Source organism: Chlamydotis macqueenii, chromosome 17 (assembly GCF_036417535.1).
Source record: "Chlamydotis macqueenii isolate bChlMac1 chromosome 17, bChlMac1.mat, whole genome shotgun sequence".
Taxonomy (NCBI): Eukaryota; Metazoa; Chordata; class Aves; order Otidiformes; family Otididae; genus Chlamydotis; species Chlamydotis macqueenii.
This window is the reverse complement of record NC_141572.1, coordinates 618,256-641,782: the sequence shown is the minus strand read 5'-3', so window position 1 is coordinate 641,782 and position 23,527 is coordinate 618,256. Positions and strand designations below refer to the sequence as shown.

Here is a 23,527-nt window from a genome sequence, read left to right as displayed (position 1 = left end):
TCAGGTTCGGCGTGTCTTTTGTGCTCCAAGTAAGCAAAAAAAAAAAAAATTAAAAAGCAACAAAAAAATAGCATCAGCCCAGGTCCCCGCCCAGTATTTAACTTTTCATGGGAATTTCAGTCCTAATGATGGAATCAAAGCTACTCCCTCGGAAACTTTGCTCGCACCCAGGAATTTGGCCAGGACCTCCTGGCATCCCACGGGGACGCTCTCCCAGCACCCACCAGCTCATCCTGGAGCTGGCCCTCTGTGACGGGAACTCCCTGCAGGGATGCTCGGGAAGGGGCAAGCCGAGCACCCCTGAGGGATTTGATATAAAATGGTGGTTGGTGATGCAAATGATGATTGGTAAGCAAACATTTTTCCATCGATAACAACAGATAGCTAAATCACAGCTTCAGTGTGCCCACGGATCTCAACCAGCGCCGTGGATTTCCTACCGAATCAGCAGACAAATCCAACAACCCGGTGCGAGGCCGCAGATAATCCCGACAATTTATTTTGGGGGAACCGGGACAAGGAAAGGCGGGGGGCAGGCTCCAGCCCCGCCGAGGATTTGCGTATTAGTAAAAACAAACAATCCTGTAAATAACGAGACCCTCGTCCTGTCTCCACCACGCTCCTCTTATCGAGTGAGTCAGATGTTCTGCTGATTAAAAATTGATCCATTTCAAAATCTAATCAACAGAATAGGATTCTTTCATATGTTATCAAGGCAGCTGCTGACAACAAAAACCAAACCTGTTATTAACCCATGAACCCCGATGACCCGAACCTGGCTGGGATCTGCAACTGTAAATTATTCAGCAGTGCAGGAGCGATACCCGTAAGCCTGATGAATTTACGCCCCGACCGGAGCCGGTGGGGGTTAACGCCGATATCACAGACCCCGGGGTCCCCGGGGACGCGGTGCGCAACACGCTGCCACTCCGTGTCATGCCTGGGAATACATTACCGGCGTCTGCTCAGCTTCGCCTTGCAAATATCTAATCCTTTTTCTTTTTTTTTTTTTTTTTGTTTTTAAATGCTTTTCCGGATTCAGCACGGCACCACAGGGAGCAGCCCCACACCAGCGGCGCGGCCGAGCCCAGGCAGCCCTGTGGGCACGGCCAGCGTCCGCTCAAGCCCCAAGTTGCCACCACCGAGCAAAATTCACAGAGTAAACGGTTTGCATCCCTCCTTTAGCCGTAGCCCAGCATTACCAGATCAGTCATGGAGGAACAGAGAAACTGGGAAGGAATTAGGATTTTTTTTTTTTTTATTTTAATCATTATTTTTAAGCCCTGCTTGTGTTCCTTGCCCACGCTACTCAACACAAGGGTGGAGACATCGCAGTGGGTCGATGCTGCCGCTGGATGTTACCCTGTGGGTCATCTCTTGGATCTTGCTTCACTGACCAGCGATGTTTCTCCGCGGTCACACCGCACCCAGGGGACACCCGGCTGGCACGGACCAGGCTTGGCTCTGGTGCTGCTCACTCACATCTCTCCCAGAAAAAACCCTTCACCCAAAAGCACCCAGGACACAGACGAGCCCCAGCCGCACCACAGACTCCGACCCCACACCTCTGCCGGCACCGGAGCAAGCCGGGATCGCCGCCGGCTGAGCCACGGCACCATCGCTTGGATCCCCAAACCTCAAATCAACATCTTTCTGCAAGTTTCGGGGTGGGGAGGGAGGAAAGCAGCAGTTTTAAGTCCAGGTTTCGATGCTTTTTGGGGCAAAGACCTCCTGCTCAACACTGTTGAAGTTTATTTTCCGTCCCATGCTGCCCAGGTGCTGCCCTGGCCGCAGACAGCATCCCCCCGGGGGGTGATCCACCCAGCGTAAGAGGCTTGGACCAGCACGGGGAAAAACCGGCGCCACATAAACCAAGCTTGAAGATAATGACGGCTCTTCTCTTAAATCATAACGTATTTATAAGTTTAATGACTCTGACCTCTCCTTAAAGCCCAAATAACCCCCAGGGAGCCCCCTCAGACCGGCCGCGATCGATCCCAGCTGGGCTGCCATCTCCCAGCGAGCAGCGCCCCCGGAAATGCTCCACACGTTGAGTGGGAGGCAAAACCCCTCCTGCCCCCCGAAAAAACCTGCGGGGTGCCATGCCAGAGCTTCTCAGTTATTTAATACTGAGCCCATCGTTGTCCTTCACCCCACAACCTCGGGGGAAGCTGGGGGACCCCAGCTGGCAAGGTACAGCCAGGAACACGAGATATTGACTGTTTCTTTCCTATATTAAGTCCAACAGTGCCTTAAAAACAACCCAGAGAGCTGCTGGCAGGGGCAGCGCCCACAGGGATGCTCTCCAGCTACCCTAGAAGCAAAGCTCGGGCTCCTCCTCAGCCAGGATTTTGGAAAGCCACGCACTCCCCAGTATGCCAAAGTGGCCACAGTCACAGCCCAGCTCCGACATCAGCGCACAGACGTCACCTCCATCGATTTTTGGATCTAAGTCTCAGCTGAAGGCGGGGGGGCTGGGGGTATGAGGGCAGGGCACAGCCCCTTTTATGCAGGGGTGGCAGAAATCTAAAAAAGCATCAGCGATTGGGCAGTGGGTACCATCCCCACCAGCAAAAAGCAAAAGCAGAGCAGTTTTGTGTTGTTTTTCCCTTTTTTTAAAGCCTCCTTGGTTAAAGGCTTCTGGCTGGGCATCCCCAGGCTCTGCAGCTGGAACAGGCTGATCATCCACGTAAATCCTGGAAGGGGGCTCTACAAGCCCCCCCGCTACGGGGCACAGGGGTCAAACCCCTGGCAGGCTGCAGCCCCACATCCCTCCTCACGCACCGTCCTGCCCAGCCGGCTGCAGGGATGGGATGCCGCCCACACACCCCAGCGTCCTTACAGGGATACTGCCCGGTGGGATACCGGAGTGATTCCGACGCTGAGGATGGAGCAGGGCTTTGCCTCTTGGTAAATAGGACATTCCGTATCATTTTGTTATATTACAAGGTAGATATTGGGGAATGATCTTGGAAGAGAAACTGAGCACAGGATCCAGCCCAGGAGCATCCCCATCCTGGCACAGCCAGTGATCCATTCCCACAATCCGCAAGGATGTACGTAAACAACTGCCTGTTTCCCTCTCCATCATCATCATCGCTGCTCCAGGGCCACTGTGGGTCCGTCGGCGCTGCCAGGCTCACCCACCGCCGGCCATCTCCCCCTCCACTCCCTCCTCGCTACCCGATAATCACACTTGTGCAGAGCTGTTGCCGTACATAAGGAAAAGAGGAAAAAAAACATCCTTGGAGAGCCTAACAATCAGACAATTTTTAAGATCATGGAGCATTAAACCATTCCCAACAGGGTTTACTAATCAAACAGCCAAATCCTTCATAACCAACCAATCCCTACAGAGCAATTAAATCCTTCCCCTTTAAAACACTTGGCACGCCGTCTGGGGAGAAAAAGAAAAATTTGCAAAATTCATTTGATAAATTAACCAGGGAAAAGAAAGAAGTGAATCAAGCTTTGTTCTTTTCATTTTTTTTTTAATTATGGAATTCACAATGCCTGAATAATGTTTAATAAGAACTATGAAAATTCCTAACAGTATTACAACACAACACAAAAGAATTAACCTGGTTACCGTGAAAAATTGCATATTTAATTAAGAACAGAGAGTTCAAAACTATCCAGAGATTTCAAAAGTACCGTTGCCTAAGGGGCTAAATTACACGCTCGCAGTGCTGCTAACAGGGCTGGAGCGCGCAATCATTACCCAAGTGTCCCCATTAAGTGACAACGGGCAGATGACATCAAATTCATTTCAAAAGCAACAGGAATTGAAGCACTCGCTTGGGTAGTGGAAGGGAAAGCGACTATCCTGCTGGTATAAACCAGACCCCTTGTTGATAAAGGCAATAATTAAAGAATAATGTTAATTAGCTGCTTTTATTTGAAAGAAAAGTGCAGTGGCGGGAGACGCCGCTACCTCTGCGGCGTGTGCTGAGCGGAGGATGGAGCAGGCGAAGGCGCTGGCCCTGGATGGCTGCCACCGGCCTGGATGCCAGGACGCGTGCCGGGGCCGTGCCCAGGGTTGGGTCCCGCTGGTCCCGGGCATCCGTTGTGCCGGCCAGCCCTCGCCTCTGCCAGGGCCGGGGTTTGGGGAGTCCAGAGGTGGCTGGGATCAGCAGAACACCAGTCTCTGGTGTCAGAGGAAGGGAACTGGAGCAGCATGGTCGGGGCATCCCACTCTGGCGAACGAATGCGGCACCAGCAAACACTCACGGGAGAAGAGAGATCTCATGGGGGAGCCTTCACCGGCAACTTGGGCGCTGAATTTGGGGCTCAGAGGACCTCGCGGGACCCAGGGCGATGCTCTGCCTCACCAGGGAGGGTGGCGAGTCCTGGTGGGGTACGGGGAGCTGCAGTCTCCCAAAGCCTTCCTCCTGGAGGGCACCATCCTCCCCGTCACCCCATCCAAGCTGCCGTGCGCTGCTGCATCGCGTGCCGTCATTTTAGCAACACCGCTCCCCAAAACCACGTCCAGCTCCCCCCTCGGCCGAGAAACCAGGGAACGAGATGGGTAATGATTACCCAGCTCCTGGGGATGAAGCAATGTTTGCAAATCTCTGCGAGCCACAGACGGAGGCAGCTCTCCCCATCGGCGTGATTAATAAAGAATAAATGTCCTCTGCAGCCAGGCTGAGCAATAACGCACCAGCCCCGGCACCGGCAGTGCTTACGCCGCACATTACAAGGCCCGCTGCCAGCGCCAGGTAATACTCCATTATGTTATCCCAACGGAAGAAAACAAAGGATGCCTGAGGTCCTGACTTGGGTGTAAAACTGCAGGAGCGTTACCAAAGGCAACGGCAGCGCGCTCAGAGCGGCTGACGCACGGCGCAGCTCCCACCAGAGGAATATTTACATGGGGTTCAAATTGGTTATTTACTTTTTTAGAAGTCCGCGTTGCAGAAGAACTACCTAGCACGCGCACGTCAAGCAATTAATATGAAAATGGCCACGCGTTAGCGGCGAGTCGCTTAAACTGCAGCTCAATCAATACTCTGGGGTCCTGTTGCAGCTTTGGGGAAATCATTAAGTGCTACACCAAAGCAGTGAAAAAAATAATTACACAGCAAGGCCGAATAAAAAGAAAAAAAAGAAAAAACAACCACTGAAACCATTTTGGAAGGAGGTGTCGGTGCGTTCAGCTGCGTGAAGTCAGGAAGCTCAGCCTAAAAGGAAAACCAGCAAAGGTGGGGGTACGGCAAAGCAGCTCTCTGGCAGACGCAGCCAAAATAAATCATGTTAGATCTACAGATGGTGGGGCCCAGGATCGCACGCGGCCCTTCCGACTGCCTGCAAGCGTGGGGGGAGCAGTCACTGTCCCCCCCTCACCCAGGGCTCCCCGTCCGCCCCAAACCTGAGCCGGGATCCGCCAGCGCCGGCCGGGACAGACGTGGGAAGGGGCGGACGCTGCTGCGCCCCTGCTCATTAACCAGCACTACGGTAAATAACGAGCACTTCAGCTTTCCAGGCTACCTAAGCCTTTCGGTTAATTTTGCTGATGACCCCCCGTGGCTGGCAGCTTGCTGGCTTCGAGAGCTAGCTCTTCATGGCACTGATACAGCCTGGACCTCTCTGCAGACATGCTCCTCAAGATCCTCTGCGTGGGCAACCAAAACGGCACACGCAACCCTTCCGGGGTCCCTTTGCTACGGGAGAGGGTGGACGAGCGCCCAGCCACATCCCCAGGGCACGGGCACAACTGCCACGATGCTGCCAGGCCCCTCTTTGGGGTGGTTTGCAAGAATACTGCATCCCTTCTGGCCCAGGAGCAGGGTGACCGAGGCACAAGGCCTCAGTTGTCCATTGTCCAAGGCAGGTGCTGGGACAGAGCCCAGCCCAGCGTCGTAGCTGTTTCACTCCATCCCGAACCGCAGAGACTCCTCTGCCTGTGACAGGGAAGAGGACACAACGCCGTTATTTTACGGTGGCCCGGGAACAGGAATCCTGAGTTTTAACCCCCCCACAGAAAAACCCAGCACCCCACGCGCTCAGCCCCATCCTTCCCACCCACCAAGCCCCAAGACGATGGGGTGAGGCATCCCCAGACCCCGCTCCCCCCGCCCTCCATCGCCAAAGCCACGCCGGGAGAGGGGGATCTTAGCAAGGCCGCGATCTCGAGCAAGCTGGGCTCAGCACGGGGCTGAATCGGCTTCCCAGGTTCTGCTGTCTCAGCAAGACACACCAAAAGCTGCAGGAAAGCATGCACCAGAGGAAAAAAAGAGGTAATTAATAGAAACTCAGTCACAGATCCTAATGCAACACGCACGAGAAAGTGTTACGAAAGGGGAAAACTTTTTAATAAAGTCTGCAAGTATATATTCCTCCTTTATCAACCTCCAGATGTATTGACCCGAGAAGCTGTATTGACTGAATAAATCTCGATAACGACCCCAGCAGCAGTCAATACCTGCTTATTATCTCCCAAGTTGGGGAATTACATCTTTTGGTAATAGGAGCAGGACGGTACAAAACGTTCCGAGAAACTTCACCCAGGCATTTTGGGAGGAACGGGCGCTTCTGAAGTGCCTTTTCCAATCCGAGAGGGAATCTGCTGGACCATCAACGCACTGAGCGAGCTGCTGCCTGGTTTCTGGCTTGAGGTCTGGCAAGGGGGGAGCAGGCATCGTCGCTTTGAACCCTAAATTAATTTCATTTCAAGGCAGGCTGTTGAGGAGCAGGATGCTGCAGCTCACCATCACCCTCCCTCCTTGCAAACAATGGCCTCACATTTTCAATTTGCCTTGTTGTGCCAGCAGCTCCTGGGATAATTCCCTGAAATTCAAGACACGGGAATTCCCAAAGCCGGGGATGTACAGCACCGTGATTACGCTGGCACCCAAGGGAGGAGGGGAGCAGCATCGCTGCCATCCCACGGGAGACGCAGCCACCCCCGGGAACCCAAAGACACCACTTTTCTCCAACCAGCAAACGCAGGAGGGGAACTGGGGGAGCAGACGGGCTGCTCCAGCCCCAAAATCCATAGGCAAGCAAAGCCTTCTGCATTTAAAGATGGCGCTGCTTTGGCCAACAGTTAACTTTTCCTTCAGCAGAGAAAACAGTAGCTGTGGGACCGGCGCATGCAACAATTATGCCTGCATTTTTATTTGAAGTCTCTGCAGACAGCAAGAAAAATTAACTGAAGGGAGCAGCTCCGGTGCCAGCATATGGAGGGAGACGAATAGCACGTTCTGCACGCTCCGCTGAGGTTATCTAGTTAAGCAAGTACCTCCTAACAGACTCGCGGGCTGGGAGTGTACTGTTTGCTTAATCTGGTCATAAATAATAATTCGGATCACCGACCGTTTTAACATTCAGCTCCACCTGCAGCACAAAAGCCCTGCTGAGCCCTGCCAAATTCGCTGCCTGCGAGGCAGCAGGAGATGACGACGCAGCCCCCGAGCCCCAACGAAATAGCTCCCCTCTCTCCACCAAGCCACGCTGGGCATCGACACAAGAGCCTCCTCCACCCGGGCTGGCCCGAGGTGGGGTCAGCAGGCAGCTGCCTCCACCCCGTGAGCCCCTCTCCGCGCTCTCCCCCATTTCAGTGGGCACAGCAGCCCCATGCGCTCCGCTCGCTGTCCCCGTGCCCACCTCCAAACCGATAACCCACGCGGAGCCGGCAGGGCTGATACCCTTCCCCAGGTCCCACTTCAAATTCCATTCCCATCCCTGTCCCCTACTCGCCTCCTGGTCACAATCCCATTTTTATTTTTGCCCCCCTCCAAGGCCACAGAGGCAATCCACTAAACTGGATCAGGAGGCCAGCGCGTACATCTCTAATGGGCTGCAGCACACACACAATTAATTAATGGATTTATTAATTAGGGAAGAAGTCACTCTTCGGGCTGGAATTGGGGTCACCAGTTTCTAAAGTGAGAGCTGCAGAGCTAAAGATAAACTCTCATTTTCTGCGGTTCTCTTCTTGTCTGGCAGCGTCTCAATTATTCAGCCACAGCAAAAAAAAAAATTAAAAAAAATTACATTTCACTTCAGGAACTTCACGGTCCAACTTTCTGCCGATGCACAACGCAGACCCAACAGCAGGTGGGACCAGGAATTCAGCCCAGCTCATTCTCCCCTTCACATATGAATTGGAAATATTAGAAATATCAAGTATTTGCTTCCAATGAAGGATTTGGGGGGAAACAGTGGGATGGATGCTGCACCTCATCCTGTCCCAAGAAGGGAGCTGCAGTGGAGGCGTGGAGGAAGGTGACACCACAAGGTGGTCAATGATGGTGACATCCAGAGACACACTGGTCCCTCAGTCGCTGAGGTTTTAAATGGGTCATGCTGGAGCATCAGCTACGCTTTGGTGGTCAGTTCAGCTGAACCTTCTTCATGCGACACAGAAGGGACAAGCATTTCCAGCTGCCATAGCCCTAGATCTCTAAGGAAACAGGGCTCCTGGGTGAAGGAAATGTCACTAGTGTCCCGGCCAAGAGATGGGCTACGGAGCACAGCCACAATAAGAGACAGCAGAGAATCCACCATGAAGAGCACCACTGCTAACATCCTGGTCATTGGGAACCTCTCAAGAGGAGCACACAACTCTCAGGCAACAGATAACCCAATCATGGGACAGACATCTGCAGAGAACCAGGCTTCATCGGTGCCACTGCTCGTAAATTCATCCGAATTGCTCAAACGCCACAATTCCGCAGCACAGAGCCACTGGAAAGCACAAACCACGTTCACCGCCCCGCAGTGCTCCTCAGCCATCCCCCAGCATGGGCTGCACTCGCAGAAACCCTGCGATGTCAGCTTCAAAAGACAAAAATCACGCTGAGATGGGGGCACCCAGAGCCCCCTCGGGCTACCCCCTCTTCCCCCTGGGCATGGTGACCACGGGCACCGTCCCACCCTCCACCTCCGTGGGTGAGCATCGACAGCGCCGGATGCCGGAGGGAACCGGAAGATCCCATGGGTGTCTCCATAAGAGCCCTAAAAACCACACGGGAGACGGTGAATTTGCAGAGGCAAAGCTTCCCCCCACCCCATTCACAGCCCCAAAAGCACCTCAGCCTCCCCCCGAGGTTCTCTCGCCCGCAGGCTGCTCCGCAACGGAGCGGTTAAGTTCGTTAGTCCAAGCTCCAAGAATTAAGCTTCAGCCAAGAGGACTGATAGCTTATTTACTGCTGTCGTCTATATAAAGCAGAATTTTGACACATTGTTAAATGATAGCACATTTAGATAAGTCAAGCTGTCATATCATTTAATGGATGTCTAAACTCCCTCTGTAGCTGATATGTAAAATTTATGCACTTCAGAATATCATAAGGTTATAATATTTTAATCACATCCACACTTCTTTTTTTCCCCTCCCCTAAACTTTGAACAGCAAACACATTCCATCAACCGCACCGCGCTCCCAGGCTCCCGGCACGGCGCCGCCGCCGAAGTTTCTGCCCAACTCCGCTCCAGCACACGCGGAGCATTTGCATTCCGGGAAATAAAACAAAGTGCATTTTATTTGACGAACCAAACACCGGAGTCGCGTAGCCAGAGCTCATTTGCATAACGAGACATGAAGACATTTATTAAAGATGGCTCTAATCGCTCTCTCTCCCCTCACTCGCGGTTGTATTTGTTATCCCAAATCAGCCGCTCGCAACTCTTCCCGTTTTTTGCCATTTTAACACAGAACGGGTTCGATTAAAACGGCATCCGGCACGCGGAGCGTGTAATCCGTACAATGCTCACTGGAACATAATAAACCGAGCGCAAATTAAAACACAAAAAACCCATAAAGGGATGAATCCCGCTATGACCGTTAGACACAAGAAAGCTGTAAAAAAATACCGCATTAGTAATGTACACAATAAAACAATCTCATAACCCAGTGAAATATGTCCGGTATCATCTCTGAGAGAATTTTATCTCTTCTCATTTCCAAGACTATTTGCTGTAAAAAGGCTCAACGGCGTTCCAGCCCAAGCGCTGCCGAGCGGCGCATGATCTGCGCGTTTGACATATGCCCACCATTCATCAGGGCTGCTCCAACTCCGCCGTTCCCGGCCAGCCCCAGGCCGGCAGAGCTGCTCAGCCACACGCGTTAAGGAGGAAGAAAAAAAAAAAAAGGAAAAAGCTCTTGGAAGAATAACAAATGGATTGTTTCTCATCCTTTTTCCTTTTTTTTTTTTAATGGAGGGCATTAGGCCAAGCTGGCACAAGGTCACCTTTCCCAGCGCGATCCCAGCGAGGCGGCAGAACTGCTGCCTGGACAGAAGTCAATCCCCACCGCTCCCAGCCGCGGCCACCCGGTCGAGCGGAACAGCGAGGACGGAGAGCTGCTCACCTCTCCCTCCGGCGAAGGCACCCCCTCCACAAACCCGGGCAGAAGTGGCTGCCGATATTTTTGTCGTTAAATAAAAGGTCTGCGCGCACCCGGGAAAAGTCATTAGTGTGATGTAGCGAGGAATGCTTTTGTATCCGAAGCGCTTAGACCCGTAATCCCTTCCCGACCACAACGCCGTAAACGAGCAGTCACGGCACGCCGGCCGGCCGCGGTACCTGCCTTACTTTTCGGGTCGCGTATCGCAGATGTAGCACATAATCTGCTTAAAAGCCAAAATGCATTAAATGCTGGGGCTGTTGATACAGCACCAGAGCCCCGTAAATCGCATTTCAATTTGTTTACTCCCCGGCGAAGCACGCCGCGTTTTCAGCTCCGCGATATCCTACAGGGATAAACCCATTTAATATCCATGTAAATGAGCGTTTCGGCTTTGGGAGCAGATCCAGGTTGGGTGTCATCCCACGGTGCTGGGAGAGCCATTTGTGTCCGTTATCCGCCTCTCCGCTGCCCGTTTAGGGTCACGAACCCCCAGCACCCCCACAGACCCTCCCCTCGCACCCCTTAACAAAGGACTTACCGTCGGTTTCACGCACGGCGGCGGGATCACGGCACGCGTGACCTGCCCTCTCCCCCGCCGCATCCATCCCCGGCCCCAGCCCCCGGGCCGGTACCGGTCGCCTCTCCCCGACGTTCAGAACCGACCGAGCCCCGGCCCCGAATAACAATGGGAGCCCCCCCCAAGGCGGGGGACGCGGTGACAGGGCCGGCCCCGCTCACGGGGACACCGGGGTCGTTCCGCGACGTGGGGTCCGGGGTGAGGGGGGGAACCGCGAGAAACTTGGCGGAGCGGCGCGGAGGACCGCGCTCCCCGCAACTTCATCCCGCGTAACTTCCCTCCTCTTCCCCCCCCCCCGCCGCTCCCGGCGGGGAGGAGCGGCCACCCCCCCCCCCCCCACCCCGCCGCCGCCCCCCTTCCCGCCACGGCCCCGCTGTCACCTCGGGGGCGGCGGGGCGGGGGCCGGGGCGGCGCGGTTCCATCGCCGCTAGCGCTGCTCCATGCTCCCGGGCGGCGCCGAACAAAGAGCGGCGGCGGGGGGATCAATTTCTGATACCTATCGATGGGGAAGGGCGGGCGGAGGGAGGGCGGGAGGGAGCGGGGAGGGGTGGGGGGGAAGAGGGAGGGATGGGGGCGGCCGCCCGGATTCCCCCCCCCCCCCCCCCCCTTCCCCAGCCCCGCCGCCGCCACCAACCTGGAGCCGGCGGACATCAAACCGCGTCCGGTATCGAAACATCGATCCCACCTCGGCGGCCATCTTGGGGGAGACCGGCGGCGCGGAGGGGGCGCGGAGCGGGCGCGCAGAGGGAGCAGAGAAGCCCGCCCGCCTCCGCCGCCACCGGGGGCGGCCCCGCCACCGCCCCGCCCCGCCCGCGCCCCCGGGGAGGGGGCGGCCTCACCCCCCCCCCCCCCGCCGCAACCGGGTCCACCCGCGCGTCGTGAGACCCCCCCCGCGCGCAGGCATCCGCGGGGAAGGGGCGCAGAGCCCCGGTGCGGTGCAACTGATTTTTTTTTTTTTTTTTAAATCGGTGTTTTACCAACAGCCAGCCGCCGCGGAGGAGGTGGGAAATCACCCTCCAGAAGCCACCGGTTGAAACTTTTTCAGGGTTTTTTTTTTTTTTTTTGCTTCTCCTAACCTGACACATCCAGCACCTTTGACCCTGGCCGGAGCTGCCACAGCAAAGCCACTCACAGCACAGCACCGCCAAGAAAAAAAAAAAAAAAAACCCCAAATTTGGATTGTTTGAGGACTGTATTTTTAAATGACTTCACGTGGACGGGCTCCGAAGAATTCACACAACTCCAACACCAGAACAGGGCACAGAACAAAGCCTGTCCAGCAACACCCCCTTTGCTTTCCTACCAAAAAACCACCAAACTTCACAGCTCCTGCCCCGATTTGCCCCGTATCCTGTCACGCCGACCACACCAACACCCAAAGGCCTTTTGCACGTTAATTTATTTTTTCCGGGGGAACGCAGAGTCCCACTGTGTTTGCCCAGGAGAGAGCCAGCGCTGCGGGCCGCGACGCGCGTTTGGGCGCAGGAAGGCCGAGCTGCCCCGTCGGACGCATTTTGCAGACCGAGCGCGATATTTTAAGGTTCCTGCTAAGAAGCAGAACAGCCCAAGCCGTTGCACAGACACACACGTGTCTCTGTGCATAGAAGAGCCTGGGGCTCCAAAACCAAGAAGAGGACGAGGGTGACGGGCAGCAGCCCACTCCTTCGCCAGCACGCCGGTCCCCGCCGCCTTACCTGTCACCACGTGCCGCTGTAGAGATCCCGGTGCTCCGATGGGCTGGAAGGAGGTGGTCAGTCGCCGTGGCAGCCTCCGCTACCTGTGTGTGTGGATGCCAGCAGAGCCAGGACAAACGCTCCTGCAGCTGGCACGCGTAGTCCTTCACCGTCCCAGCCCCAAAGCTCGCAGCTCCTCTTGCCGCAGCAAACATCGCAGCACTGGAGCCTTCTTCTACGTGTGGCTGGGGAGAAGGCAGCCCTTTGGCCACCGCTGGGCTTGGTCCCACCTGGCACCCTGGGTACTGTCCTGCTGCCGTTACCCGCGTTTTGCGGGACTCTCAAGATTCCACTAAAAATTCCAGCTGTCACAGGGACAGGCATGCTCCTTCCCTTCTTGGTGTCTGAAGTTCACCTGAGCCAGGAAAACTGTCCAAAAGGATGAGGCAGACACCCAAAGCGACCTTGGTAGCAGAGTATAGCACAAACAGCTGTGAAATCATCTCATCCTCCTCATCTCTTCCTCTCATAGCTGCTCACAATCCCACAATTGCAAAATGCCTCAGGCAGAAAAACAAGTGAACAGAAAAATCGGAGTTCAAAGAGATGATTTGCAAGAGCCAGGGCAGTTTGTGTTAGAGAGAGCCGGCATGCTCCAGCCTCTCCCCCGCCTCCAGATCTGGTCCCACAGCAGATCCCCCTCATCATTCTGCAACAAAAGCATCCATCTGGAACCAGGGAACCCCAGGCACAATGCAAATGCTGAGCTGGAATCTTGACCTTGTTGGATCTGGGAACCCAAGCACTATAAATAGATCCTCTCTTAACCCCCACAGCCACAAAAATCAGAGAGCCCAAGTGGGAAGCGTTGAGATTCATAATGGGATTGGGTCTCCTGGTGGTGCTAGGCAGGTGCTTTATCTTTGGCTTAATGAGGCTGTAATTAGCCAGCCCAGGCTGTGCATGGGGAAGAAGGATCCCATCCCATCCCATCCCATCCCATCCCTCCATGGGAATTCATTCCCATCCCTCTCTCAGGGCCGCGCACAGGCGGAGCTTTGGTTGTAGGATGGCTCAATAACCCAGGTGGGATGGGTGGTCTTTGCTAGCGTGAGGGCTGGTTTTTGCTCTTCGATACCAAGGTGTCCACTCCGTGCCAGCACTGGGGATGACCCAGTCTCTTCATGACCAAGATGCTCCAGGGGTCAGGGACGGGTTCCAGCGAGGGGACCTTCTCCCTGTGCCCGCAAAGCTGATCTCACGTCCATAAATCACTGCCCCGCTCTGCTGCCTGGGGAACAGAGGAGCTTGCTCATAAATCAAAAATAAAACTCACTTGGCATCTTTGGTGAGCAAATTAAATTGTGGGCTTTGGAGGAATGTTTCTGTTTGGCCAAATCATTAATAAATCGATGAGAGCAGCAAGGAAGAGGAGAGGGGCTGTGCCTGGCGCGGCGCAGAGGGACGGAGAGCTGCAGGGCGGCACGCTCCCTCCCCGGTGTCCTGGGGCGCCCTGGGGAGAGCAAGGGGAGCCGGGCCCGGCCGCCTCCCCGCCGCCCAGGGCTCACCCGCCCCAGGGAGCGCTGCGAGGCCCAGGTTAATAAATCAGTTTGTCTCCGGAACGGTTTGCTTTGTGCGCCTGACAATAGCCCGTTGTAAATGGCAGCCCCTTGCCTCCTCTTCTGAAAGGCTTTTAATTAAAATATGGAAGGGGCTTTTCTGTGTACTTAAAAAAATATACATATTGTTAGATTTCAGCACGCTCTCATTTCAGGCGTTAATTTATTCTCGCCTTCCTGCCGTTTGTGATCCACGTGATGAGTCCTTTGTGCGGTGATCTGGCCCCGTAAGGCAGCCGAGGGGCGATGGTGGCAGCCAGAGCCACGTGCCAGCGGTGATGCTGACCTCGCTTGGCCACCTTGTCCCGAAGATGAGCAGAGGGATACAAGGACCCACGCCGAGGGACAGCAGTGCGATCAGGACGACTGGGGACCAGTCAGGCCTTGGGGCCAGCCGGGAGCTTGGGGCCAGCTTCACGCCTGGGCACAGAGTAGGAAGACCCTTGTGGAGCCCTGGAGCTCCGTGGCCATCCCGGGCAGGGGCAAGCAGCGTGGCTCCTGTAAGCTGTCACCAAGCAGAGCTGGGACCTGGGGTGCAGGGAAACCTTGGCAGGGGTCCCACTGCCCCGCCGTGCCCCTCGCTGCAGGGTCGTAGAATCACAGAGCGGTTTGGGCTGGAAGGGACCTTCAAAGCCCACCCAGTCCAACCCCCCTGGAAGGAGCTGTGACATCTCCAACCAGATCAGGTTGCTCAGAGCCCCGTCCAACCTGGCCTGGAATGTTTCCAGGGATGGGGCATCCACCACCTTTCTGGGCAACCTGGGCCAGTGTGCCACCACCCCAGGAGGTCCTGGCCTGCTCCCCAGCAACACCTGGCCCTGCCCGGCCTCTGCCAGCCCAGGGGAGTGGGGTACGGAGCCAGGCTGGCCTCTTTCCCAAATTCCCACAAACGGGTTAAAGTGTTTGAGAGCATGGAAGCACATTGCTGCAGGTGACGTATCTTCATGGCCCGCTCCCCTCTCCCCATAGCCCCTCTCCCCATGGCCCCTCTTCCCATGGCCCCTCTCCCTCCTGCCCCTCTCCCCATGGCCCCTCTCCCTCCTCCTCCTCCTCCCCCCCCACCCCCGCCCGGCCGGGGACCGGGCAGCGCCCGCACCGCTCCCGCTACGACGGCGCCACCTGGCGGCCGCTCCTGGGAACTGCAAACGCGTCCCGCCGGGGCGGGGCGGGGGCGCACGGCCGGACACGGGGGGCACCGGGGTGGGGGCACGGCTGGTCACCGCGGGGGGACAGCCAGAGGGGGACACTAAAGGACGCGGGAGGCACAGGAGGGCGCAGGGCGAGGGGCACAGCACCCCTCCATCTCCCCTCCACTGAGCTGTGCCCGGCCTCAGCCCTCGGTGCCCCAAGATAGGCAGGGAGGGTGCCCAGATCCCCCCACTGGCCGCATTTCTGCCAAGGCAGACTTATTTCCAGGCACATTCCCCCTACAATTAGCACATGCTCTTTAATTAATTTTCCTCTTTTATTGCTTCGCCCAAATTATCTCGACTACGGCGCCATTCAGTGTACGCACAGCAGATAATGCTGCTATTTATGGCCTCTCCCCGTCAATGCTGCGGCTTGGGAGGCCAGGATGGCTGCCTCCTCCTGGGGCTGTGTCCTGTGCACAGCACGGGGCACATCCCCGGGACAGGCTAGCGGCTCAGGAATGAGGGTGTCATCTGCCCTCACCCCCATCACCTCCCTGTCCTCAGGCCAGCCGGCTCCCGGCTCCGCTTTGCAGGCAGCACCTCTTCCCCAGACCCCTGAGCTGGGCAAACCCTCCTGGCCATCGCTCCTTCCGAGTCAAAATGCAGCTGAATCAGGCAAAGCTGCTAAATTAAGTCTGTCTGGAACAAGCTGTTAAACATCGAAACCTTCTGAACCCCGAGGGGAGATGGATAAAACTCTTGGAAAGCTCCTGAAGATGCTGCCAGCAGAAAGGGGCTGTGGATGGAGGGGGGAGCGTGATGAGCAAGGACGAGCCCAAGGAAAAGGGAGCGATGCCCCAAAATCCCCACGCAGTGGGAACCGGGGCGCGGGGATGTGGCCGAGGGCACAGAGGCATCAGCCACCAGCCAGCCCTGGGACACGCAGGCCACCCCTGTGACCCCCCTCGGCATGAGCACCGGGGACAAGGTGGCCACCGCCGCCAGCCTCAAGCTGCAGCTCTGGAAGGCACAGGAATCCATCCTTCTGTCTTTAATAAGCGTTCTCCCTTTAAAAGTAATCATTACCAATAAACAAATAAACCAGCCAGTGTATATAAGCATCAAATTAAGTAGCTACACGCATTTGTTATATTTGATATAGCCTTGTTAACTGGAAACTCCTGGGTTTGGAATATGTACGGATTTCAGCAAACATATATTATTTTACTGTAAGTACCAAGAGCCATTGTAGTTAATACACAACAGTTTAATTTAAAATGCATTAGTTTAATAAAAATGCATAAAATAGAAGAGAATTGCATTAGCTTCAATAAAAAAAAAATTCAATTTCATAAATATTATCCAGTGTTAAAATGCATTGATTTCCTGGGAAAATGTATTGGTCAAAGGTAATTTACATTGGGTTGGATGGGAACGTACCGGCGTGTATACATATGTATTAGTTTAGTCAAATGTATCTGATCGCAGGAAAAAATATCAGTTGGAGCAGAAGATATTCATAAGGAAACCGCACCAGCGTGGAGCGAGCGGCTGCAGGGGCAGGCTCTGGAGCATCCCAGCACGCTGATATGGCTGTGCTCGGCTAGCCCTCACCCCCAAATCAGCTCTGTCAATGTCCAGATTCGGGGCTACCGCTGGGCGCGATGCTGCCGGGCTCGCCGGGACGAGGGCAGCTCGTTATCGGCCACGGGCAGGGCTCAGCTCGGGCACGGGCACGCGTCTCGCTCAGGCAGAGCGCGCGCCTGGAAAAGAGCGGGGGTTAATCAAATCCTTTTGACTCCATTTTTTATCGCGCTCAAGAGGGGCTGTCCTATTAATTAGAAAGGCTTTTTCATGTAAAACACAGGCTCTTTTGCTGATAAGAAGGGACAACGCTCGATTTCGCCATGGCACAGGTACGTGTTGTTCCCCGACAGCCATTCACAGGCTGCAGCCACTTCCCAACAGCTCTTTTGTTCACTGCAGAGTCCATAAGCATATATAGAAATATATCTCTAGTTAAAGCACTCAGTTGTTCCTGGATGCCACTAAATCCCCCAACATCCACAGCAGGAGAAGGAAAAGATGTCCCTGGAGCCGCCTCCATCCCCAGGCTGGACCAGGATCCTCGCTGCAGGGACAGGATCTGGCCCGCGCAGCACAGAGGATTACGTCTGACGGCGAGAAGTGAGCAGCAGAGCAGATGCACTGTCTTACAAATTACGGCAGAAACACAGGCAGCCATCTGCCCCCCATCCCCGGCCAGGATTTCTGGGCTGCGCTTGGTGCAGCCGGCCCCTCAAAGCCCCCAGCCACCATCTCGCCCCCAACCGCAGCATGGGGAACACCAGGGAGAGACCGAGATCTGCCCTCTTCCAGGCTGGGCAGGCAGAAATGGTGTTTCCCGCCCCCCAAAAAAAAAAATTCTGGGAAATCTTTCTGGCTCCAGGGCTGCCTCCTGCGTCGCCAGCCTTGCCCCGGCACAGACACGGAGCCAGGGATGGGCAGCACCCGGGCAGCGCCGGCAGCTCCATGGCCGACCGATCCCCTTAAACCGCTACACATCACTTCCCTGATGCTTATGGATTTTTCCTTAATGCCACAAATTAAGGTAATTGGGCTCGGTTGGCCGATGCATCCAACTGAACTTGGCAGGAGGAGGGAGCGTCTGGGCTGAGATTGATCCCCCTCATCCCTGGCCGTGCCCGCGTGCCCGGGGCTGGGCCTCGCCCCACCTCTGCCCCTTGGCTCTCGCCTGACCTTTTCCTCAGACTGATCCCAAACCCCATCCTGAAATCCCTGCCCTCGGCTGCAGTTTCGTCCAGACAAGGCAGCCATTCCTGGATCCGAAGTTTTCTCCTCTCTGGGCGCTTTTCCCTGCTGCCTACTTAAACCCCCCGTGCAATGCCGTCCTTGCTGGCTCAGCCACAGCAGCCGGGCGTTGAGGTGGGACCGAGCGGCGAATGCCAGGGATTCAATGCGATATTTGTGTCCCCTGAGGGAACAAGGGCAGTGTCTGGCAGAGCTGGAACTCCGAGGATCCCGTTTCATGCTGCCTTTGTTCCCAGCCCTGTCCCACCAGCCTCCTCGGCACGCGGAGGGGACGATGCCGGGCGGCGGTGAGGGCAGTGAGGTCCAGGCAGCCACCGGGTCAGGGTCGTGCCAGGCACGGCGGAGCGTGTCAGGCCACAGCGGCGGCTGGCAGGCATCCTTGGATGTGGCCCCGCACTGTTCGCCAGAGCTCGGGATGGGGAGAGTTAATCGTGTGTGCGTCTGGGACCAGGGCGAGCAAATGTTTGGCTTAACTGGGTGACAGGTGCCCCGGTGGGGGGTGACACATGAGAGAGGAGCCCAGCGTGCCTGCCTGGCTTTGCAGGAGCTCGGCATCCGCCTCCGGCCTCATCCCGGCCGTCTCAGACGCATCCGAGTCAGTACTGTGGCAAGGACCATCCCCTTCGGCAAGGGACAGGGTGGCCAGGCAGCCGCTTCTGCTCCTCGAGCATCACAAGCGATGGGACCCCGTTGCACCCAGGACCACGGGGCTCCTCCACCTCCAGCAGCCGAGCAGCACCCGGCTTTGCCATGCAGACACCGCAACAGGGATTGAAGGCTCCCGGCAGGACCGTGGCGAAACATCCATGTCCCAAGGCTTCGGGGACTGTCCCCCCGAGACAAAAGCCCTCCTGGCACGTCCCAGCGGCAGGGAAAAGCCTGGCCCCAGCCCGAGTGACAAAGGCAGGTGGGATCGCTCCTGCGCAGCCCCCGCCTCGGGTCAGCATCTCCAGTGTGGGAGCTGCGGGGCCGCCTGGCACTTCCTTAACCTTGAAGTCCTCTCTGGCTCACATGTCACGTCAGCCAGTGACAACCACAAGCTGCTATTCCAGATTAGACAGAGGGGGACAGAGAAAGCCAGAGACAAGAGGGCTGGGGGCGGCTCGCTTACCTATTACAGCCAAAAGTGGGCATGGGGTTATTTTTAACCCGGAGCGGGACGTATTTATTGTTTCAGGCCGGGGGAAGCGAGGGATTGACTCCAAGACGCCCCTCGCAGTGACATCGGCGGCTGTGCGAAGCCATGGTGAGTACAAGAGCCCGAAGGGTCTGCGGGAAGAGGCAAAATCCTTTCGCTTTTTCACCAGGACAGCTTTAACGGGCAAGCCGGCGAGCTTCTGGCTGCGTCGGCAGCATCCTGCAGGGATGAAAGGTGTCTCCCATGCTGGCAGAGCTTTCCAACCAGGGCAGACTGTTTTGGCGTCCAAATGCCATCTTTCTGCTTTCCCTCCCTCCACGCAGGGAGAGGAAGGGCCGTTGCGTCCCCCAAAACCCTCCCGCTCTGCCTCCTCCCGGCAGACCCCTCCGCGCGTGTCCGGATCAAGGGACGATGGGCAGGGTGGGACAGTGATTTTTTAATAAGTAAACATTTTAATAAGTGCTGTGTCCTTAGCGAGAGGCACAGAAATGTGAGGAAGTGCCTAATGACTACAGCCCTTACGTGCAACCCCAGCAGCGCTCCAAAATCCTGGTTTTCCGCCAGGGAAGATCTCACCCCAGTGCCGATCCTCTTACCCGCCGTAGCCTTCGGTGGGGAAGCGATTTCTTTCCTTGGACCTGTTTGGTGAAATTCACCAGGAAAGTAAAGACAGAGCTGTAATTTAGGCTGGGATCTTAACAACTTGGAGGGTTGCGTGTGCTCAGAGCTCCTGAGCAACGCACAGTAAAAGCACCAAGGGCAGTGGCAGAACCAACCCAGCGCCGCCGTGAAGGACTCAGGACCAAGAATAGGGCAGTTTCGTGCTTTTGTTCCACACCATAAAAAGCCAGTGAGTTAGCAGTACATACTTGGACCCCTGCAGGCACCCAAGAAAGCCAAGAAGAGGATTGAAGGTGCTAATTCCAACGTCTTCTCCATGTTCGAGCAGGCCCAGATCCAGGAATTCAAAGAGGTAGGTGGGTTTGGTAGAAAGGACCAGGGGTCCTTGATGCAATGTGACCCTCAGCTCTTTCTTCAGTGTTTCCAGAACGCGGACAGCGGGCAGCACGCCCGCTTTTGAGCCATTTTATTTTAAAAGTGCGAATAATGACCCGGTGACATTGTTAAATACAGCATCGCCTCAAAGCTTCCTAGGAGCCCGCACCCTGCGGCAGATCCGGCAGCATCCAGGAGAGCGGGAGCATCCCAGCTAGCTCCCACCTGCCCTGCCAGGAACTCTTCACAACTTACCCCCTGCACGGCTGGCACATGTAGATCCCAGTTTCAGGGATAACTGGTCCCAGTTGGGGGAGCTGACGGCTCAGGCTGTCCTCCCCAGTTGGTCTCATCCCCGGGGCGAGAGGCCTTCGTCCAAGGCAGAGGTTCTGCAGGGTGTAGGGTTTGGGCTGCCGTAGGAAGCTGTCACCTCGCGCTGCCCAAGGGCACGGGACGAGGTTTGCTGCTGGGTTAGGTTGTTGCTGCCTCGCTGGGTGAGGACCGCCAAATCGCCATCCTGGGCAGGGCTCAAAGTGCCCTTGTCCCATCCGAGTCGAAGGGAGGAGGAGGAGGATGCTAAAGCCTTCGCAAAGGCCAACAGGTCTCCCTGTGCTCCCTGGCCTCCTCCTGTGCTTCCAGGCGTTCACCATCATGGATCAGAACCGGGACGGCTTCATCGACAAGGCGGATCTGAGAGACACGTTTGCTGCGCTCGGTGAGCCCCCTTCTAGGACCCTCCCCTCCCAGACAGCTTCACCAGCACTAGACCTATTAAGTGAGAAACCAGCTGCGAGCCCCCAGGTATCCAAGCCCCACTGGTTAACTGGATTTCCTGTTTTGCTGGAAACCTCCTGACCCGAAACCACTCCTGTTGGCTGGTGAGGTCCCACATGGGGTGACTCGGAGCAGCTCTGAGTTGGGATGGGGGAAAAACCTGCAGGGCAAGGCTCCCACAGTGTGTCGTTGTGTCCGTTAGCCCACGGCATGTAGAGCAGAGCTCAGAGGTCCGCGTGCATTTGCGGCCAGACAAGGACAGGAGATTCACCCAACGCTGCTCTCCGTAGGGCGCCTGAATGTGAAAAACGAGGAGATCGATGAGATGATAAAGGAGGCTCCCGGCCCGATCAACTTCACCGTGTTCCTCACCATGTTTGGGGAGAAACTCAAAGGTGAGAGAGCACCCGGGGAGCAGGGGCGGGGGCTCAGGGGGCACCCACACCACCACTGCTATCCTGTCCCACTTGGGGAAGCCACCCAGCTCCCGGGGCCTCCATCACCCTTCCAAGTTGCTGCTAAAGGAGCTGCTAAAGGAGGGGCAGGTGGCACTAACTGCCTGGGAGCCTGCGAGGTGGGTCAGACCAAAGACGCCTCCTACACCATGGCCAAGAGGTGACACCTGGGGACGACCACGGGATACCTGTGAAACGATCTCCCTCACCCATCCTGCCTGCATCCCTTAGTGCCACCTTCTCCTGGTGGCAGCACAGGGACCTCCCCAAAGACTGAGGCTTCAGCGGGACCATCACCAGCAATAAGCCCTCTCGCCAAGAGCTCCAGTCCTCGTCCTCCAAATCCTGGACTTAGGCACTGTCCCTGCCACTCCGTCCCGAGACACCACGGATAGGACAAACTCAGCGTCATGTACCCTGAGCAACTGTCCCCAGGGAGGACCCCACACCCCAAAACTCGTCCTCACTTGCAATACCAACAGTCCCAAAGGCAGGACTGGGGCTGCCCATCTGAAGACCTGGATCTCATCCTGTGTGTTCCCAACCTGTTGAGGGCTATGAGCAGGTCTCCGTGTCTCAGTTTCCCCAGCCACTAAAAAAAGAAACCCAACAGGCTGTGATGCTGCTGTCCCCACAGAAAAAGGGGACAGGAGATCTTGCGGCACCTCTGAGCCCACTGACACCAGTGGTGGCACCGACGGCCACCCTGGCAAGGACACTGGCTGCAGCCCGACTCTGACCCAACGGCCCCGCCAGCTGCACCCCGTATCACTTATGCAAGCTGAGGCATGCAGCCTCCCCGCAGATCTCCGGGAGGCGACGCGGCCCCAAGGGCCGGTGCCTGCAGCTCTAAAAATACACTCGGAAGATTAGATAGACGCCGAATGCCAGGGCGGTGGTGACACCGCCGGCATTGTGAGCGCACCACCACCCCAGGTCTGCTCCTCTACATGCCACCACCCGCGCTCAAGGCCCCAGCTGGCATGGGTGGGCTGTGGGGTCAGCGTTCCTGCAGGGACCCTGCTTCCCAGCCTGCCCCACCATCTTGCCCCCAAAAGGCTGGGGGAAGCAGGAAGTTGGAGCTGGCTTCCTCCTCCAACGGCTGTGGTCCTGTCCTCTGCAGGTGCCGACCCGGAGGAGACGATCCTGAATGCGTTCAAGGTGTTCGATCCGGAGGGGAAAGGCCTGAAATCCGCCTAGTGAGTGCAGGGATGCCCGAGGGGGAGGGCAGGGGTCCCCACTGAGCCCTCCCAGGTGTTCACTGCGCTCTTTTGTTCGCAGCATCAAAGAAATGCTGATGACGCAGGGTGAGAGGTTTTCCCAGGAAGAGGTACGAGCTCCTTCCCGCCCTCTGCCTGCCCCCCACGCCCTCCATCCCGACAGACCCCCAGCCCTCCTCCCAGCCCCAGCCCCAACCCCTCCTGTGACGCCTTTTCACCCCGGCTCTCTCCCGGCAGGTCGATCAGATGTTTGCAGCCTTCCCTCCAGACATGTCGGGCAACCTGGATTACAAAAACCTCGTCCACGTCATTACTCACGGCGAAGAGAAGGACTAGCCCACGCTCGGCAGCGGGGCTGGCACCATGGCATCGCCTCTCCGGAGGTCGCACGGGGAGGGGTTCCCCTTGCCTCTCCCCCTGGGGAACATGTGAATGGCATCCACATTAAACCGCCTTTTGGCGAGAGGAAATCCAGCTGCCGGTGTGCGTGGTGCTTGGGCTTGCGTGGCGTGTCTGCGCGGTGCGTCTGTGCCCAGGGGGAGCCCCCGGACCCTGCCGCCCCCAGCCTCCCGGCCCCACTGCACACCCTTGAGTCCCTCAGCCCCGCCGTTTCCCAGCCTGGCCCAGCTCCCAGCCCCAACCAGCCCATTTTGCACCGGGCTTTGGGTAGCGGCCACCTGGTCCCACCAGCCCAGCACTGAGCTCGGCTTTACTTTAGGCAGCAGAGAGCTGCCTGGTTCTCCCAGCTTAGCAGGG

The 23,527-nt window shown here is 56.6% G+C and overlaps 2 protein-coding genes across 3 annotated transcripts in view; one reads left to right on the top strand and one right to left on the bottom strand.

Moving 5' to 3' along the window:
- CUX2 (cut like homeobox 2) overlaps nucleotides 1-11,685 on the bottom strand; it is a 62,189-nt gene extending 50,504 nt beyond the window's left edge. Inside the window, exon 1 of one of the 2 annotated variants that reach the window (XM_086761726.1) lies at nucleotides 11,566-11,685. In XM_086761726.1, coding sequence (XP_086617852.1) covers nucleotides 11,566-11,628 — 63 coding nt within the window. In that variant the 5' untranslated portion in view covers nucleotides 11,629-11,685. Of the gene's footprint in view, nucleotides 1-10,892; nucleotides 11,123-11,565 lie in introns of those variants that run through there. The other variant, XM_086761727.1, reaches the window with a different exon arrangement.
- Nucleotides 11,686-19,361: 7,676 nt separating this feature from the next.
- On the top strand, nucleotides 19,362-23,245 carry MYL2 (myosin light chain 2). The gene is made up of 7 exons (XM_010123523.2): nucleotides 19,362-19,434; nucleotides 20,210-20,299; nucleotides 20,962-21,037; nucleotides 21,387-21,491; nucleotides 22,675-22,750; nucleotides 22,833-22,881; nucleotides 23,009-23,245. Exons 1-7 carry the CDS (start codon nucleotides 19,432-19,434, stop codon nucleotides 23,105-23,107), a joined length of 498 nt encoding a protein of 165 aa, XP_010121825.1. The 5' UTR covers nucleotides 19,362-19,431; the 3' UTR covers nucleotides 23,108-23,245.
- Nucleotides 23,246-23,527: the final 282 nt, after the last annotated feature.